Here is a 17,790-nt window from a genome sequence, read left to right on the forward strand (position 1 = left end):
ACAGTAATAGCTGGATTTTCATATAATAAAATTTGACCTGTTAATATTAACATATTTACAGAAACAGATTTTTTTCCAAGCACAGTAACAGACAAATTTATTTCTTTTAGTCCTACCCCTCTTATTGATTCGACTTAGGTTCATCATCCCAAAACAAATTTGATCTTAACTGATTCAAATTCTATTACAACTTTCAATCTTCCATATTCATCATTCAATCTTCCATAGCCATCGTTCAATCTTCTATACAACAGGATTTTTCACAATCATCAACTTTGAAAATAAGATTTTAAAGCACTCAATTCTCTTTACAGTCTGTTGAAAATATTAATTTCTCTTAAGTTCTCTTTACAATCTGTTGATGATATTAATTTCTCGCCATTTAAACCTACCGAAGGCTAGACCACAAAAGACAAGGAAGAAGAACAAGAAAATCAGCAATAATAACTGATACGCCTACAAAAAGAGAAATTGAAGCTGAAGAAATTAAACAAAAAATTAATTTAGCAAAAAGAATTTTTCAAGATAAAAAGGAACATATAGCAAGAAAAAAAATCAAAAGGAAAAAGAATAAAACAAACCACTTCATCTTTCGAAAACGAGGAAAATTGTTTTTGCCTGCTGTATTCTGAATCTTATTCTAATAGTCGTCCTAAGGAAAAATTAATGCAATGTATAGAATGTCAACAGCAACACAAAGTCCCAACGGCGAATTAAGATTTATTTGTCATCATTGCTTTTTAAAATTAGAGTTCTATTTCTTTTTCTATATTTTTTTTTACTTCAATGTTAAAAATTACTTTTTATTGTATGTTAATTAGAAAAGAAAAGATATTTTATTATATAATATATTAATTAGAAGAAAAAACATATTTTATTAGGTGTTGGAATTAATTCATAGCGTTTTTAATGAAAGAATGTTATTTATTTCACATGAGCATTAAAAAATACATTAATGAAAGTACTTCCCATCACTTGTAAAACGCTACGAATTAATTCCAACACCTAATATTTAATTTGTTTTTATTATATTGTGTAATGATGCACTCTTCAAAACAATCATTCCCGGCCGAATACTAGCAGGATGTCGCTGCATCAGCCCTTGTGGGCCGATGATTAGCGACAAGGGAGCGGTGCGCCCGCACATATTTTTAAGAAAAGCAGACATAATTCACAGGTTACAGCAATAACTTCCGCTGAGCGCCGACGAAATTGATTACCGCCGAAACGATATTTTTCCCGCTCGTATTGTTCATCGGCGGGAATTGCCGAGCGACTTTGGAATAATATGAACGTATAACAATTCGTATATAAATGCGTAAAATGCATTAAAAATTCTCTCTCTCCAATACAGATTCAACTCCTAGCGATCCAACTTCTGATGCCAATCTAGTTCGATCCAATGATAGAGCGTACTTTGCCACTGTCGAGCGTTCTCGATAAGGGCTGATCGGAGTTCCTGGGTTCAGTTGCATTGACGAAAATTGAGGGAAAATGAGGGAAGAACGCCCCGCCAACCGTTTCTCGGTTGTCGACCAACTCGAGCTCGTACACCGCTGCACCGACGAAATCTGTCTGGGGCCAGAGAGTACTCTGCACCGCCGAGCGTTCTCGGCGTCAATGAACTCAGAATCCTTGCCTTGTACCATCTATGACCAGGAAGTAGAGCGTACTCCGCTTCCGTCGAGCCGTTTTCGTCAGCTGGAAACATCTTCCTTTTTTTATGTATGGTCTCGAATAGTCAGAGGGTAAAGTTTTTTTCTCCGCTGAGAGTTCTTGGCCGTCCAGCACCGTCATACAAAATCGCGTACTTTGGCTGTCCATTGCACCGGAGAGACACATGAGCATACATTTGCGACCGTGTCTGCGATTCGTCGCTATCGTATACCCACGTGATCACCAATCAGCGACGTACTCATCGCGTCACTGCTAGTCGTCACACGAGACCGCGAAACAAGACGACACTGCGTACAGAAAAAACTGTTTGGGAAATCCGCTCTGCTAGACCGCATCCCGCAACGACATCTTATACAAATATTTGCGCATACATATACATACACACACTCATGCGCACATACATCACATGCGGCATTGTATTATACCTCAGACGAATATTTGCGCATACACACGCATACACACACACATACACACACACACATACACACACACACATACACATTCACACACATGCACACATCTCATACAGTATTGTATTCTATTTCAGATGAATACAATACACTCTTTATTCACACTATTGCCGCCGTCTTAATTATAATTGATTACATCTCACCTCTTCGACACGAACTTTTTTTACAATCTGATCTAATCTACTCATATCGACGAGCTATTCCGCGTAGAAGTCAGATAGTTATAACTGCATCTTAAAGTGAGATTCTATGCTATTTTCTTTATAATATTATTCATTATATTTTCCTATTAAAATTATTTTTTATTCTATATATTTAGTTAGAAAAAAAGATACTTTATTTAATTTGTAATATGAAGACTAAATGTTACTGTGATTACAATATGCATTAACCAAAGATTCTTTGAACAATAAAGGATACTTATTATTACTATTATAAACTTTATATACTATGTATGAGAGTGCATCGCGAGAGCGAGTGAGGCATAAGGATGGCGCAACACGCAAGAATTTAAATGTACACCTTACTTCCTTCTTTTCAACAAAAAAAAACTCAGTTTATTTTTAAAAGTAATGTACACTTTACACAAATTTGAAAAGTTACACAACGTTTTACTAACCATCCCTTTCAGGATCAAATTATTTGATCAAAGTACAAGATCGCGGCGGTTCTTACTTGGCGGATTTCTCACGGCGGTTTTCTCTACGATTGACAAATTATGCGAACTCTGAATACGAAGAGTGCGAGAGCGGCGGCAATCAGTGTATATATCGCCTCCATGGCATGGGGCTTCTATTAAATAGGTGTTCCCCAACAGTTACAATTTTAAGGTGATATCCAAACAATGAGGATGATTGGCGGCTCAAATCCTCTCTTTCAGTTTACAGCATAATAGTCAGTGCGCGACAGAAAATCCGCGAGTGGAATTGGCGGTTGGCGTGATGTTTTTGTCTAAGCGTTGTGCTCACGCGCGCGATCACATTTTCTAGAAAATTCGATGAGCCGTTGCTGTTGTCGGTGATGTGTGTACAAAATAAGTTTTTCTATTGAAAATAACAAAATGATAGAACTAGTGAAGGTCGAGGTCAAGCTAGAGAAGATTTTGAAGGATACACACAATTTAAGGACGATTTCTAATGATTAAAAAGAATTTTCGCTTTCCCTCATGCGTGCGACGACGCCGCATATGGTTTTATCTCAAACATATTGTATAAAAGGAAAACTTGATGAATAAATTACTTTTCGTCATATAACATTTTGAAAAATTATTTTAAGATGTGTTTCAATTGTTCTTAGTAATTGTTTCAATTGATCCAGGGAAAAAAATAACAAGGAACAACTTTTAGAAAAAAAGTGTTTAACTATTTAAAAAAATTTTTTTTTAATTATATTAAAAGGTATTAAAAGGCAGTTAAAGAAGTAGTATATCTTTTAAGATAAAAAAATTATTATTTAAGTTATAATTTAGAGGTGCTGGAAGGTTTAAAAAAAAATTGTTATTTTCATCCCTGGTTTCCCCTAAATGAAAAATATATATAAAGAATCTTAAAAGTTATGAAATTAATAAAAAATAGAATAAAAAACGGGCAATTAAGAGCCTTAATACGTGATAATTGGTGCGATTATCATATACATATATATTTCGATTGTATTTATTAATCTATTACATAATATACAAAACTGAACGTTTTGGCTATATTCAAGCCATCCTCAGCAGTCTCCAATCATAGATATAATATATCATAGCAATAATCCAATATTCATAACATCAAAGAAATCGAGTGCAGCAAGCAAGTTTTACAGATTATCATATCTGAAGTATATGTAACCGTCAGTTAGCTGATTAACTAAGTGCGAGTTGAAATAATATCATTAAAAAACCAATTACTAAAAAAAGAGAAAGGATAATAATACCTTACTTACTGGAGATTTACCTACTGCAAACCATAACTGCACAACAATATAAATTTAAAAAATTAAAATTGACAAAACAGATAAAATCAAATTAAATTTCTTGTAAGAACATAACATTTGCAGTGTCAAAAGCAGAGTCAACTTATGTAAAAGAACATTAAGAAATAAATATCATAAGAAAGAAAATAACATTACCAAAAGTCGGAATTGAAAAACAATATATGTACATAGCCGTTTAAGTATAGTTACACCAATCAAAAGAATTAAAAATTATTAAGTATGTTCATATAAGCATAGTATAAAAACTCCGTGTCTAATTTCAAATTTAAGCTAATGTCTTGCATTTTGATATTAAGCACTGTAGAAAGACAATTTGACAATAAGATTTTTGATGATGCTCTTAATTTTGCTCATAAATACAAAGCAAAAATGAGATAAATCACGAAGTTGTTTTATTGTCAATGTTAGTTTTATTTGTTTGTTCAAGCGTCTTACGTTTTAAAAAAAATCTTAATCGTAAATTGATTGTGTCAAAAAAATTAATAGGATAGTCATCGTCCAAAAATGTCTTAATAATAAAATTAAAATTATCCCTGTGATATTTTGGATGAGATAGTAAAAAAGTTCTGTTATGTTCCACTATACTCTTTCATAAAAAAAGAGGTGTTCTTATGAGCAGACAGGTATTCTGATGGACAGAACTTTTTTATCTCATCCAAAATATCACAGGGATAACTACTGAGGATGGCTTGAGTATAGCCGAAACGTTCAGTTTTGTATATTATGTAATAGATTATTATGTAATAGATACAATATATGTGTATATGATAATCGCATCAATTATCGCGTATTAAGACTCTTAATTGCCCATTTTTTACTTTATTTTTTATTTGTTTTAATATTTCAAGAGCCCAATTTAAATTATTCGTTTATTTTGTTTATAAAATTAGCATGAAAACGTTTTTTTTTAAACTTGTACGAATAGTTTCCGAGATATGGTGTTTCAAAGATATTATATTATGGTATAATATAATATCTTTGAACCTCAATTTACGTTAAAATCAATTTATTTATTAATACAGGTATATGATCGAATTGGAAAAAATAATATTCATATTTTTCTTAAAATTTATTTATATATTATATAAATGTATTTATATATTATATTGTACATGTAAAGCAATCGAATTTGATGACGAGGAAATGCTTACGCACTGCTCTCCTCGGGGAAGAACCAGGGGAGAGAGATGGGACTCATACTCACACCTCCCCGAGTATACATACCTGGGCGTTAGTCGGCAGGAGCTCGCGTGCTGCATTTTACCTGGCTTCGTCTAAGCTCTTTCTTAATGGGGGGTTCCGGTCGCGGGAAGTCCTTTTCCCCCTTTCGGATCGCAACCTAGGGGACCTCTACTACACCGGACAAGGGAGGGACAACACCTCCTCTTCGCCCTGTCCTACTGCGGAGGGCAGAGGTCACCCCCTAATGGAACGGTCTTTCTCCTCCAAGAGATGCGCCATCATGAAAACAACCTACCTGAGCTCCCTCCCCACCTGAAGCTAGGGAGGAGTCACACTTCGCCCAAAAAACGAGAGCGAGGGAAACAGAACTCATCATTGTCACTGCCCGCATGCATGCTGAGGGATCGGGGGGAGTGCGTCGCCGTAAGTGACCGCTATCACAATCCGTGCCCTCCCCTCGCCCGTGTCTCGCCGATCATGAGTTCCCACCCGGAATGACAGCCGCCGCCGCGGATAGGAATCTCGCGATTCAGCGGGAGGGGCTCGCGTCCCCTTCTCCGTTGCCGCCATCGAAAAGCCTCCCCAGTAAGCGCTCGATTATCTTTGGGTCTCCGTCTTTCGGGTCCACTCCGTAAATAGCGTCGCCCGGTGGCAACGCCGCCCGCCCTGTCCGCGCCGACTGTGTCCCCCGCAGGTGCATGTCTTCCTCTCGCCCCCCCTTCCACGATGGGCCCAGGATCCGCGTGCGATCTCCCTTCTTCCCGCTTGGGAAGGGAGCCGCCAGGGGAGTCATCCGCGATCGCCCCCTCTGCTACGTATCTCTTCTGCGTACTCCTCGTTTGCGCTCGACTGCCTCCTTCTGCAACATTATCTCCTCGCAGAAGGAGGCCATCGTCATCCACGACCTTTCGTCCCGTAGCATGGCCCGTATCACTCTCGGGAGCGAGAGGTCCTTGCCTACCATTAAGACTAGTTTTCGGCGCTTGTCAGTCCATCTGGGACACACCCGAAGGGTGTGCTGCGTCGAATCCTGATCGGTTGCACAGTGGTGGCACTGCGCCGTGGGCTCCTTCCTTATGCGACACAAGTATCCATCAAAATACCCGTATCCGATAAGCACCTTTGTCATTTTGAAAGACAATCTGTCCTACGCCCTGTCGGCCCTTTCTCTCGTAGGCAAGACGCGAGGGCCTCAGTCGTCTAGATGTCGTAGCATCTGGGATTCGATAAGTGAAGCGTCCATCGGTCATAGACACGGAATCTCTGTTATTTAATGGTGTCCATGACCTTCCGTGCCGGAACAATATCTCTGTTCCTAATGGCCTAGACGCAGGAGTAAATCTGTTCTTAGACACATGTCGCCAGATCGGCAGTATTCCCACGAGGATCGTGACCGTGAGAAACCGTTCTGTATCCGCGAGTAAGGCAAAGGACCACTTTTCTCTGCACACTGTAAAGTACGTTCCGTTACTTACTTAGTTCCGCGCTGCCCTCCGCCTTGCTCGCTCACATCGGGGCGCTCACATCGATGCGTATAACATGCAGGACATTATAGTGACCGCGTACATTCTCCGCACTGAGGCACCACACAAGTTGGCGTCCGCCATTTTGCCCACCTGGGGACCAGCACAGCGAAGTGCTCGCTAAATCCCTATCGGCCGTCGAGGATGAGGTCCAGATATTATAGTTGATCGTGGGGATCATTTTGACGCGGACCGTCCCAATCCGGACCCAGGATGGAGAAGGCTCTCCGCTTCTCTCGTTATAGAAGTACTTCATATTCTGGGAAAACATCTTCAAACTCAGATCCACTATGGAGCTCACAATTTTGGCGGTGGCACACGTTCGTCACCGCCTTTCCCCAGTCATGTCCCGTCGACGACACCAGAGTGTCGTCAGCGTAGCACACTACCTTGGATCCCGGCGAGAGAGGGTGCTCCAAAGAATGACATAGCATGCCAGGTCCCATAGTAGGGGCTCTAAAACGGACTCTTGGGGAATCCCGTCACCTCGCAGTCGTCACCGTCCTTGTCTGTATATACTAATTTCCTCTCCCGGAAGTAATCCTCGATCGTGGCTACCAGAAGAATAATATAAGAAGATAGAAGAGTTTTACGTGCGATACTTGCAATTAAGCTTAACTTACATGGTCCCCATAGGCGTGGGAATACGTCCGAGCAGCGCGTCATGGCTATGCCGCGACTCCCAGTGCGCTCGCGGGATATAGGTCTCAACAAGCACTGGTTGGAGCGAGCGACTATCCACACTCTATCAATTAAGCAGGCTGGTTTTCGAGCATAATATGCAGCTTCACCCGCCGGAGTCAGAGGCCCCTAGCCAGCATGTAGCTATAAACCACTACCGCGAATCCTACCCATGACTGGACGCGGGCAATTGCCACAGTCCCCGCGGTACCACTCTAGATCATCGATCGGATCGTTGTAGCCTAGGCTACTCCCAGTTTGCGTCACATTCATACTTCCATGTCCCGTTAGGAGATACCCCATAGAAAGAGTTGGATCAATCCACAAACAGTTCTTAACACAACTTACATTTTTTATCCACGCGTACGTAACCCTTTGCTATTCCCTTTCCATGCATGCTTCCTTCAAGCTCTTCCCATCTGTCATTTCTTTCATTATCCCATCCACAGGTCATTCTCTCATCCTTCCTGATCTGAAACAAGCTTATGCGCCGTTTCACCTCATATATCCATGATAACTCTCTCATCATTTTTTTTTTTTTGGTAACAGAGGGGAAATGCCTGACGCATACCCCGGGCCTCGGGGGAGAGCCCGGGGTTATGTGGGGTTTGCACCCACTAAAACCCCTCCGGGTGTCCTTACCAGGCCAGCTGAGGGGCTCCCAGGAACGCGTGCAGCATACTTCTGGGAGCCCCTCTGGCCAGTCGGCTTTGGTTAGTCGACATTCTTTCCCGCCTGAGGTTTCGTCAGAGACGACCCCGGGCGGTGCGAGGCATTGCCTGCCCGATTCGGGCGCTGGGAGGGGGGGACACCCCCGCGCCCGCCGCTCCATTTGTTGTTGGGGGGCGGAAGTTGGAGATCCCGGCCCCCGCCAGGATCCCCAGTCCCCCAAGGGGCGCCAAATTTGAAAGTTTTGGCGCCCCTCATGCCTTGACACCGCAAGAGACACTCTCGCGGCGCACCCCCCGCGCGCGGCGGTGCAGGGCTACTGGCCCGGGCGCGCATTCGTCGCGCCCGGAGGATGATGAGCCACTACACCCCGCGCGCAGTGGGGTTAGCTAATGTCCAACGGCGGTGCGACCCTAGGATCGGCAATCCGCCGCCGCTTCACAGCGCCCCGCGTCCGAGACGCGGGGCCGTCGTTGATGACGGGGGTGGAGGAGGAGGGACAGCCAGCCCCACATACGCCCCCGTCATCTTCCTGCTCGTTCACCTCAGGTATGGGGGGAGGAGGTCGCCGCCGTTTTCGCCCCGTGGGGCGGTCCCGGCGGCGAGTATGTGCGAGCGGCCCGGGGCGCGAGCGACCCGGCTGAAACCGGCGCTTGCGTGGTCCTCCAACACCATCATCTCGCCCATCTCCCCCCCCTCCATCACCCCCGCCGCCCGGGGGCGGCGGAGGAGGACTTCGGCCACCCGGGGCCCGCTCTCGCAATCTTTCTGCCTCCTCCTTCTGCGACATCACCCGTTCGCAGAAGGAGGAGAACGCCTTCCATGCACTCTCCCCGCCGACTATCGCCCTGACGACAGCCGACAGGGAGAGATCTCCCCCTATCTCCTGGACCAAGACACCGCGCTCGGCCGCCCATGCCGGGCAGGCTTCGAGTGTATGCTGCGCGGTGTCCCGGTCCCTGTCGCAGTGACAGCGTGCGGTCGGCTCCTTACCAATGCGACACAGGTACTCCCCGAAACATCCGTGTCCGGTGAGCACCTGCGTCGCGTGAAACGTCAGTCCGCCCCATCCCCTGCCTACCCATTCCTCGAGGCAGGGGAGGATGGCCTCCACGGTCCAGACGCCCGTTGTCGGCGGGTTGTTCTCGAGAGTGGCGCGCCACTCTCCAAAGACCCGCCGACGGGCATTCCCTCTCAGTCAGTCTACGGTCCACGGGGTTGCGATCCCCCCCCCCCCCGAAGCCGAATGGCCTTCACCCTGGCGTAAGTCTCCGCCAGGGCGTCTGCCACGTACTCGGCCGGGGGAATCCCCGCGAGGACCATGGCGGCGGCGTATGACACCGTCCTATAGGCCCTGCAGATCCTAAGAGCCAACTGCCGTTGCACGCTGTGCAACCTCTCCTGTATACGGCGGTTGGCCAGGGCCCTCTCACTCCATACCGGGGCCCCGTAAAAGGCCCCGGACAGGACGGCATGCATATACGCACGCCTGACCGACTCGTTCGGACCGCGAAGGTTGGGCATGAAGTCGAGCAGAGCGTCTGCCCGGCGGCCCAATCGCGGCTAGTCTGTCAAAGTGCTCGACGAAATCCCAGCGACCATCCAGGGTGAGGCCCAGATACTTGATAGTAGGCCCCACCGGGACGCGGACGTCGTCCACCACGATATGTGCCCGAGGGGGCACCCCGCTCTTCCCGTCGTGGAAGAATATTGCTTCCGATTTTGCGGGGATAACTCTCTCATCAGTACCTCCATAGCTGCGGTAGACACAGTTCTACAGACATTCATACATGCGTACAAACTCACTCTCTCACTGTTCAATTATTCTTCTAGCATACGCATATTCCATACACTCATGCCACGCAACCGCACCATACATCACACATCCTGTCAACAATCCTTTACATATCATTCGTACGGTTCTCCCCCTCAATCCCCATTGTCTCCTCATAACTCTTCTTAGCCCAATGCATTCACAAATCTTTCCATACAATCCTTTCATATGCACACCGAAGCCCATCTGCTTATTCATATTGACTCCCATATATCGTATCTCACTAACAAACGTCAACATTTTTCCATTCTTACAACTGGACATTGACTCTTTGCAAACTTCCCTTTCAACATCATATTCACTGTCTTCCTTTCCAATACTTTCACTCCCACATTTTCTCCCCATTCAGTCACCATTCTCATCCATTCTGTCCCTTTCATCTCCAGTTTCCTCCTATTCGATCCCTCGACTAACATGAACACATCATCCGCGTATGCCAACACATCACATCCATTCTCGACCAGATCATTCAACAGATCATTTATCAAAAAATTCCAAACCGTGGGCCCACAAATTAATTCTTGCGGATATCCTTTTTTTTACGTGTTTCCACACGATATCATTCTCGCTCGTCACACATGCCTTTCTATACCTAAAATAATTTACCCACATTGCTAAATCATCACATTCTCACGCATTCTATCTAGCACAGCTGTCCATTCAACGTTGTCAAACGCACCCTGAAAGTCCATAAATATACGCATTACATACTTCTTTCCTGACTCATTCACACTCCTCTTTAAATGCACCCACGCATCGTCCACACTCTTTCCTCGTGTAAAAGCCGTACCGTCTCTCATTTACTCGTACTTTGGTCCTCTTACATACTTGCAACCTCTCAACCATCATCGGTTCCAAAATCTTTCCTAGGACGGATAACAGGCATATCGGCCGATACAACCTGGGATCCGTCCTTACTTTCTCCAAGGACTTTAGTAAGACCACTCTACTGTTTTTCCCATTACTCGGGAACACACCCCTTCGCAGACACTCAAAATACAGCATTTTCATTTGCACAGGTATCCAGACTCTCTTAATCATTTCCGCACTCCATCCATTCCAGGCGCTCTTCCACTATACACAGCCCGCTCAATCTCGTCCCATTCAAACTCCTTGCTATCATCCGAATTCGCACTTGACACATTCTCACATCGCATCACACTCTCAGAAAGAATTCATTCAACAAAACATTCATAGTCCCATTCCACCCAACCGTCATTCTTTCATCTACACTCATCACACTCATTAAATCCGTCTTCTTCTTCCCCCTACGAATCGTGCACTCCCCACGGATCCCTATTCCCTTCTTTGCCAACAAATTCCCTCCAATTATTTTCCTTCTGCTGCATAATCCGACTCTTATATTCTTTCACGCAATGACTATACCTCGTATATAGGTCCTTCGCTTTTTCCTTCCCTTGTCTCCTTGCTCTTTGACATATTCTCCTTTTCTTCCTTCTCTTTCGCTCCAGCTCATCCGTCCACCATCTCACTATCCCGTGTACTCTGCCTCCAGTCTGTCTTCCAAAGATCGCATCATTAATATTCCTAATTCAATCCATCAATTTCTCAATCTTCTCTTCCAACTCTAATTCAGCAACTTATCCATACTTGTCTCACCCGCCCCCTTCTCAATCATTCTTACATACTCACTCAACATTACTCTTTCTCTTCCATTTAAGCATCTATCTTTCACTCGTACATTCATTTGGTTTCACATGCTTTATCAAGTTCTCTTTCACCTGATCGCTACTCATCTTCTCATCCATACCCTTTACCACCACAGCATAACTTTTTTTCTCAGGCACTCTCGCATCAAACTTAAATTTTATACTCTCACTCGGTTGATTCACATCCATACCACCACTCGCAGCAGCAGAAATACCTATCCTTTCATACACAGCCAAGGCACCTTTCAATCTCTCATTTTTGCATAACAATTTACTCAGGACACATTCATATTTAGTCTTACTCATTATAACTTCACACGCAGACTTGCTCACTTTCGCACTCTCATCCAGTATAAATGCCCTCAGTTGCTCATCAATCTTTCTCACCTTATTCATCCGTCTCATTCTCATGACAGTGAGAATCATCCCTACTTCCAATCCTTCTCTTCCTCTTCTCAACCATTCTCACACTTTCGCACGTTTCACTCTCCATTGTACTGGAGACCGATTGATGACGCCGCCTTTCGTGCGTTTCTTCCCCCTTCTCTTCTTTACTATTTTTTTCATTGTTATTGTTATTGGTTTTGTTTGTATTTTCGGAATCACTCATTTGGTTCCCACGAGCAGAGACAAAATTTATGTCATCTCCCGGGGTGACACCCTTTCCAGGGGGGAAGACTCCATATAACAAGGGATACCAGGTGCCCTGAGGTCGGCACCCCCTGTTGTATGGAGTCTTCCACTGCTTTCGACTTCCCCCAATCATGTACTCATCGTCACCATAACTTGAGTTAGGGGGCATTTTTTATAGAGGTTACCTTTCTCGCGACCCAGGTGATTAAGCCAAGGCCCCCGGCCTAGCGAAACATGACTACTAGGTTACGGTATGATCTGCTGAGAGTGATGACATCCCTCCATCTACCAGTGTACACCCGCACAACTCCGAGGGGAAGATGAGCGTACAGTGCGCTCTTAGACCCCGTCCAAGGACGAGGAACCCCAACACGACAAGGTGGCGCACCACGAGGGGGGGCTGCCAGGTAACAACGTGTGAGTATTTAACGTGCGATACCTGCAATTAAGCTTAACTCACATGACTCTCATAGGCGCGGGATCTGGAATACATCCGATCAGGCGCATCATGGCTATACCGAGATTTCCAGTTGCGCTCGCGGGATGTAGGTCCCAACAAGCAATTCACTGGTTGGAGCGACTATTCACGCTCTACCAGCTAAGAAGGCTAATTCTCGAGCATGATACACAGCTCACCCGTCGGGGCCAAAGGCCTCTAGCCAGCATGTAACTATCAACCACTACCACCGTGAATCCTATCCATGATTGGGCGAGAGCAACTTGCTCTCTGCCACAGTCCCCGCGGTATCAATTTAGATCATCGGATCGTCATAGCCTAGGCTAGTCCCAGTTTGCGTCGCCTACACACGCGACACTGATCGGCCACCGCTTCGAGTGCCGCCGGAACGCTACTTCCCGGGGACACTCCACAGGAATCGTTCAGCAACCCGACCACGGGCCTAGCTCCGAGTCAGGACGCCGAGCTTTCAGCTTGATTGACATCCTCCCTCCGTAAGCTCATCCATAATCCTGAGGCTATCAAGTGATTAGATAGCCTCGAGCTTAGGAACAAGCTGAGATTATGTAGAGCGCCGGTAAAGATCGAACTCGGAACGACAGATCACGAGTCGAAACGCATTGGACGTCAGGTAAGGGAGTATCTGAAAGTAGTTGCCTCCTTCACCCGACCCCAAGAGAGGGTGTTGAATGTATTAATGACGTCTAGTAATACTGCCATTCTACCCTCCTTCGTGTTGGCTTCCGCAAAGGCCCGCACCCGGCAGTTCGCGTCCATAGTGGAGCGGCTCTTGCGGAAGCCAAATTGGCATTCCAAGATGTTCACCGCGCCTTCCCAGGAGAAATGGACGATGCGGACCGGGATAATTCTCTCGAAGAATTTGCCGCCTCGTCCAGTAGGCATATGGGATGGGATTTCTGATCGGAAAGTTCGCAGACCTACCTTCCTTTCTCAGGAGGACCAGCCTAATGCTCGTCCATAGCCGGGGATATCTTACACATCCGAAACACTCGCAGGTGTTCCCCCATTGCCCCGCCGGCCAAGGCTTAGGCTCTAACCATCCGGCTGCAGAGTCTTCCGATGGAAGGCTCTTCTCCCTGATGACCCCCAGCTTCTTTCCCTATTCAAACATAGAGGCAGGATAAGGAAGGATGTTTTCCCCGAGAGAAAGAAACCTTGGCACAATCTCGCGAAGAAGCTGAAAGTCCAGGAATTCCATGGAGGCACCACCTGCTAGCAGGTTTTTTAGAACTATCTTATATGGCCTCCTCCATGAATTCCTGTCCAGAGATGAGACTAGCCCTTGCCAGGCCCGGGTCTTGGCCGCCCGGATGGAGCAGCTCTTTCCATGCGGCTCGAAGGGTGGCACAGCGGAACTCAATCTCTTCCTCCGTGATGCCCCTCTCCTTGATCCGCAGGTAGCTACGTCTGATCGGAGGATCGCCTCAAAGTATTTCCTCTGATCAGTAGGCTGCCCGATGAGCTGGCGGAAGACGACAGTGAAGCATCGAGGCATCGCATGCTTTCCGACCTACTGTCTTTCCACCTCGTCATCTACCTCTTTGTTCTTGCCCCCCCCCCTCCCCCAGTTCTCTAGCCGAGAGGGCTCATTCCAATGTGAGCTAGGGACACATCTATGTAGACTTTACGAAGGACCCATCTTCTCGCAGCCGGGCCCGCTCTCGCGTCCGAAGTGGAGGATGATGTACTAGCGGTCCGATAATGTACCCACCTGTAACATTTTCTAGCCTCGGACTTCTCTCGTCATCCTTAGAGAGGCTCAGGTCAGGTTTATAATTGAGCCTCTCCAACTCATCTTGAATGTGTTCTCCTAGCCTTTATTAACAAAATAGAACTCGTCAGCCCACTTCTCCACCAGTCTTCTGGCGTTTGATCTGGAGGAACCCCTACGCCGCGACCAGGCGTCGAAGTCTCCCGCAGCCAGTGTCGACATCAGACGCAACTCCCTGATGAAATCGTCGAGCGTTTCCTCGTACTCCTCCAGTTTCACTTTACTTCCGTTTCAGTTGGATGGCAGATAACAGATCACCACCCTGGGCCCCGATTATACCGCAATAAAAGCCCTCTCCTCAGCCAGTTTTTGACAGGTGGGTTGACATTCTTATCCCTAGATAATCGCGACGGAGCTGCATCTGTTGATCGCTCAGTTAGAGTGTCCGGTGGGCCTGGTCTGATGGGCACCTGGTATAGCTCTACCGCTGTGCCCAACTCTCCGCGTTCCGCAAAGGAATACAGCAACAAGCTTTGAGCTTCGCAGCCACAGCCACGAACGACAGGAGGATACTGAGGGGCATTCTCCTTGCCTGTGAGGAGTCGCCTTCTTCATATCCTTTCACCATCAGTTTGGGCGCGTGCTCAAGATACGGGCGCTTTCGTCTCCCCCGGTGGTAGCAGGGGGTCGGTCTTGAGGGAGCAACCTGCGTAACAGAGGGAGCCTCAACTTTAATCTACCCGGCTGAGTGGGCAAGTCCTGCTATCCTCGGATCTATGCGGCGAGAACCCTCTCCCCACATCCAAACAGAAGAGGCACGTAGCGTCCGCCGCGCAATCATGCGCTACATGGTGGTAGTATACCGTTGCGGTCCACATCGCTGGGGTACGCTACCTGGACGTAGGCACCTTTTTTTTTTTTTTTTTTATAATGGAAGGGAAATGCCTGACGCATACCCCGGGCCTCGGGGGAGAGCCCAGGGTTATGTTGGGCTTGCACCCACTAAAACCTCTCCGGGTGTCCTTATCTGGCCTTGCATGAGGGACTCCCAGGTACGCGTGCAGCATACTTCTGGGAGCCCCTCAGGCCAATCGGCTTATTGCCAACTTCGATTCCCGCCCGGGGATTTTTATGGCGTCGTCTGAAAGACGACGTGACCCCGCGCGGTGCTGGGCACCTTCGATCCTATATTCGGGCGCTGGGGGGACACCACCCCCTGCGCCCGCCGCCCCGGTTGGTGTTGGGGGGCGGGAGTTGGGGATCACGGCCCCCGCCGCGATCCCCAGCCCCCCAAGGGGCGCTAATCAGAAGTTTGGCGCCCCTTATGCTTCGGCGCCGCGAGAGGAAGTCTCGCGGTGCTCCTCACGCGCGCGGAGGCGTAGAGACGCCGCCGCCGCCGTACAGTCAACGTGACTATGGGACCACGCCCCGCGCACAGGGGGGTTAGCTCTTGCCCGGCGGCGGATCGACCCTAGGATCGGCAATCCGTCGCCGCTTCACCGCGCCCCGCGTCCGAGACGCGGGGCCGTCGCTGATGATGGTGACGGCGGAGGTGGAGGGTTCACTGACCCCGTCCCTCCCGCAAACCACCCCACCGTCCTCCTCTTTCGTCCTCTTCGCAATGGGGGAAGGAGGTCGCCGCTGTTCTCGCCCCGTGGGGCGGTCCCGGCGGCGGGTACGCGCAAGGGTTGACCCGGAGCGCGAGCGATCCGGCTGGAGCCGGCGCCCGCGTTGACCCCCAACGCCACCACCCCGCGCATCTCCTTCCCTCCCGTCAGCCCCGCCACGGAGGCGGCGGAGGCAGAGGGAGAGGGCCCCGACCTCCCGGTGCCCTCTCCCTCTGCCTTTCAGCCTCCTCCTTCTGCGACATCACCTGATCGCAGAAGGAGGAGAAGACCCTCCAAGCACTCTCCCTGCCGACTATCTCCTTCACGACAGCCGGCAGGGAGAGATCCTCCCCTATATCTCGGACCAGGACACCGCGCTCGCCCGCCCATGCAGGGCAGGCCTCTAACGTATGCTGCGCGGTGTCCCGGTCCTCATCGCAGTGGCGACAACGAGTGGTCAGCTCCTTACCTATGTGACACAGGTACTCCCCGAAACATCCGTGTCCGGTGAGCACCTGCGTCGCGTGAAACGTCAGTCCGCCCCATCCCCTGCCTACCCATTCCTCGAGGCAGGGGAGGATGGCCTCCACGGTCCGAGCGCCCGTTGTCGGCGGGTCGTCTTCGAGAGTGGCGCGCCACTCTTCGAAGACCCGCCGACGGACGCTCCTCCTCAGTCAGTCAACGGTCATCGGGGTTACGATCCTCCCCTCCGAAGCCGAATGGCCTTCACCCTGGCGAAGGTTTCCGCCAGGGCGTCGGCCACGTACTCGGCACCGTCCTGTAGGCCCTACAGATACTCAAGGCCAGCCGCCGTTGCACGCTGTGCTTTATTCGGCGGCTGGCCAGGGCCTTCCCACTCCAAACCGGGGTCCCGTAAAGGGCCCCGGACAGGACGGCGTGCATATACGCCCGCCTGACCGACCCGTTCGGACCGTGGAGGTTGGGCATTAGGTCGAGCAGAGCGTCTGCTCGGCGGCCCAACCGCGGGGCTAGCTCGTCGAAGTGTTCGACGAAGCCCCAGCGACCATCCATGGTGAAGCCTAGATATTTGATCGTTGGCCTCACCGGGACGCGGACATCGTCCACCACTATATGTGCCTGAGAGGTCACCCCGCTCTTTCCATCGTGGAAGAATAAAGCTTCCAATTTAGCGGGGGCCACCCTCAGGCCCAACTCCTTAATGGAGCCGACCACATACGCCACTGCGACGTTCGCCGTACCGACGGCTCTCTCCCAGGTCGTGCCCCCGGCCACTACCAACGTGTCGTCCGCGTAGCAAACGACGTGGCAGCCGGGAGGCAAGGCCGCGCGGAGGACGTAGTCGTATGCGACGTTCCAGAGTAGGAGTACCAACGCGGACCCCTGTGGAACGCCGCACGACACGTCCCTCCGCTGCTGGAGTCCCGTTTTGTTATGGAACTCCAGCTGCCTGTCCCGAAAATAGTCCTCTATAATAGCGATCAGGTAGGGGGGCAAGAGGTGATGTCCTCTCATCGCCCCCACTACCCGGCCTCATGGGATGCTATTAAAGGCGTTGGCGATGTCCAGGGACACCACCAACGCCATCTCCCCTCCCGCGGTCATCTGCTCCGAGAGGGCTCTGACTTGCCTGACGGCGTCGATAGTCGACAGGCCCTCCCGGAAGCCATACTGATCGCGGGATAGATTGGGACCATCCCGG

At 48.7% G+C, this 17,790-nt stretch overlaps 1 protein-coding gene across 1 annotated transcript; it reads right to left on the bottom strand.

Moving 5' to 3' along the window:
- Window positions 1–8,561: 8,561 nt before the first annotated feature.
- On the bottom strand, window positions 8,562–12,106 carry LOC147909627 (uncharacterized). The gene is made up of 7 exons (XM_087406551.1): window positions 11,753–12,106; window positions 10,839–11,084; window positions 10,265–10,465; window positions 9,991–10,196; window positions 9,660–9,933; window positions 9,434–9,577; window positions 8,562–9,338 (listed from the first exon to the last, which is right to left on the bottom strand). Exons 1-7 carry the CDS (start codon window positions 12,104–12,106, stop codon window positions 8,562–8,564), a joined length of 2,202 nt encoding a protein of 733 aa, XP_087262677.1.
- Between the last annotated feature and the right edge of the window lie 5,684 nt (window positions 12,107–17,790).

This window comes from Acromyrmex echinatior, chromosome 5 (assembly GCF_024713525.1).
Source record: "Acromyrmex echinatior isolate Ae372 chromosome 5, ASM2471352v2, whole genome shotgun sequence".
Taxonomy (NCBI): domain Eukaryota; kingdom Metazoa; phylum Arthropoda; class Insecta; order Hymenoptera; family Formicidae; genus Acromyrmex; species Acromyrmex echinatior.

What these genes read in the sequence shown, in the direction of transcription:
- LOC147909627 (XM_087406551.1), bottom strand. Translation starts at nt 12,106, where the DNA reads ATGATTCTCACTGTCATGAGAATGAGACGGATGAATAAGGTGAGAAAG. An exon ending in AGAAGATGAGTAGCGATCAG is followed by an intron (nt 11,085 to 11,752) that starts GTGAAAGAGAAC and finishes GGCTGTGTATAG; the next exon opens with TGGAAGAGCGCCTGGAATGG. An exon ending in TGGCGGAGACTTACGCCAGG is followed by an intron (nt 9,339 to 9,433) that starts GTGAAGGCCATT and finishes GTCTTTGGAGAG; the next exon opens with TGGCGCGCCACTCTCGAGAA.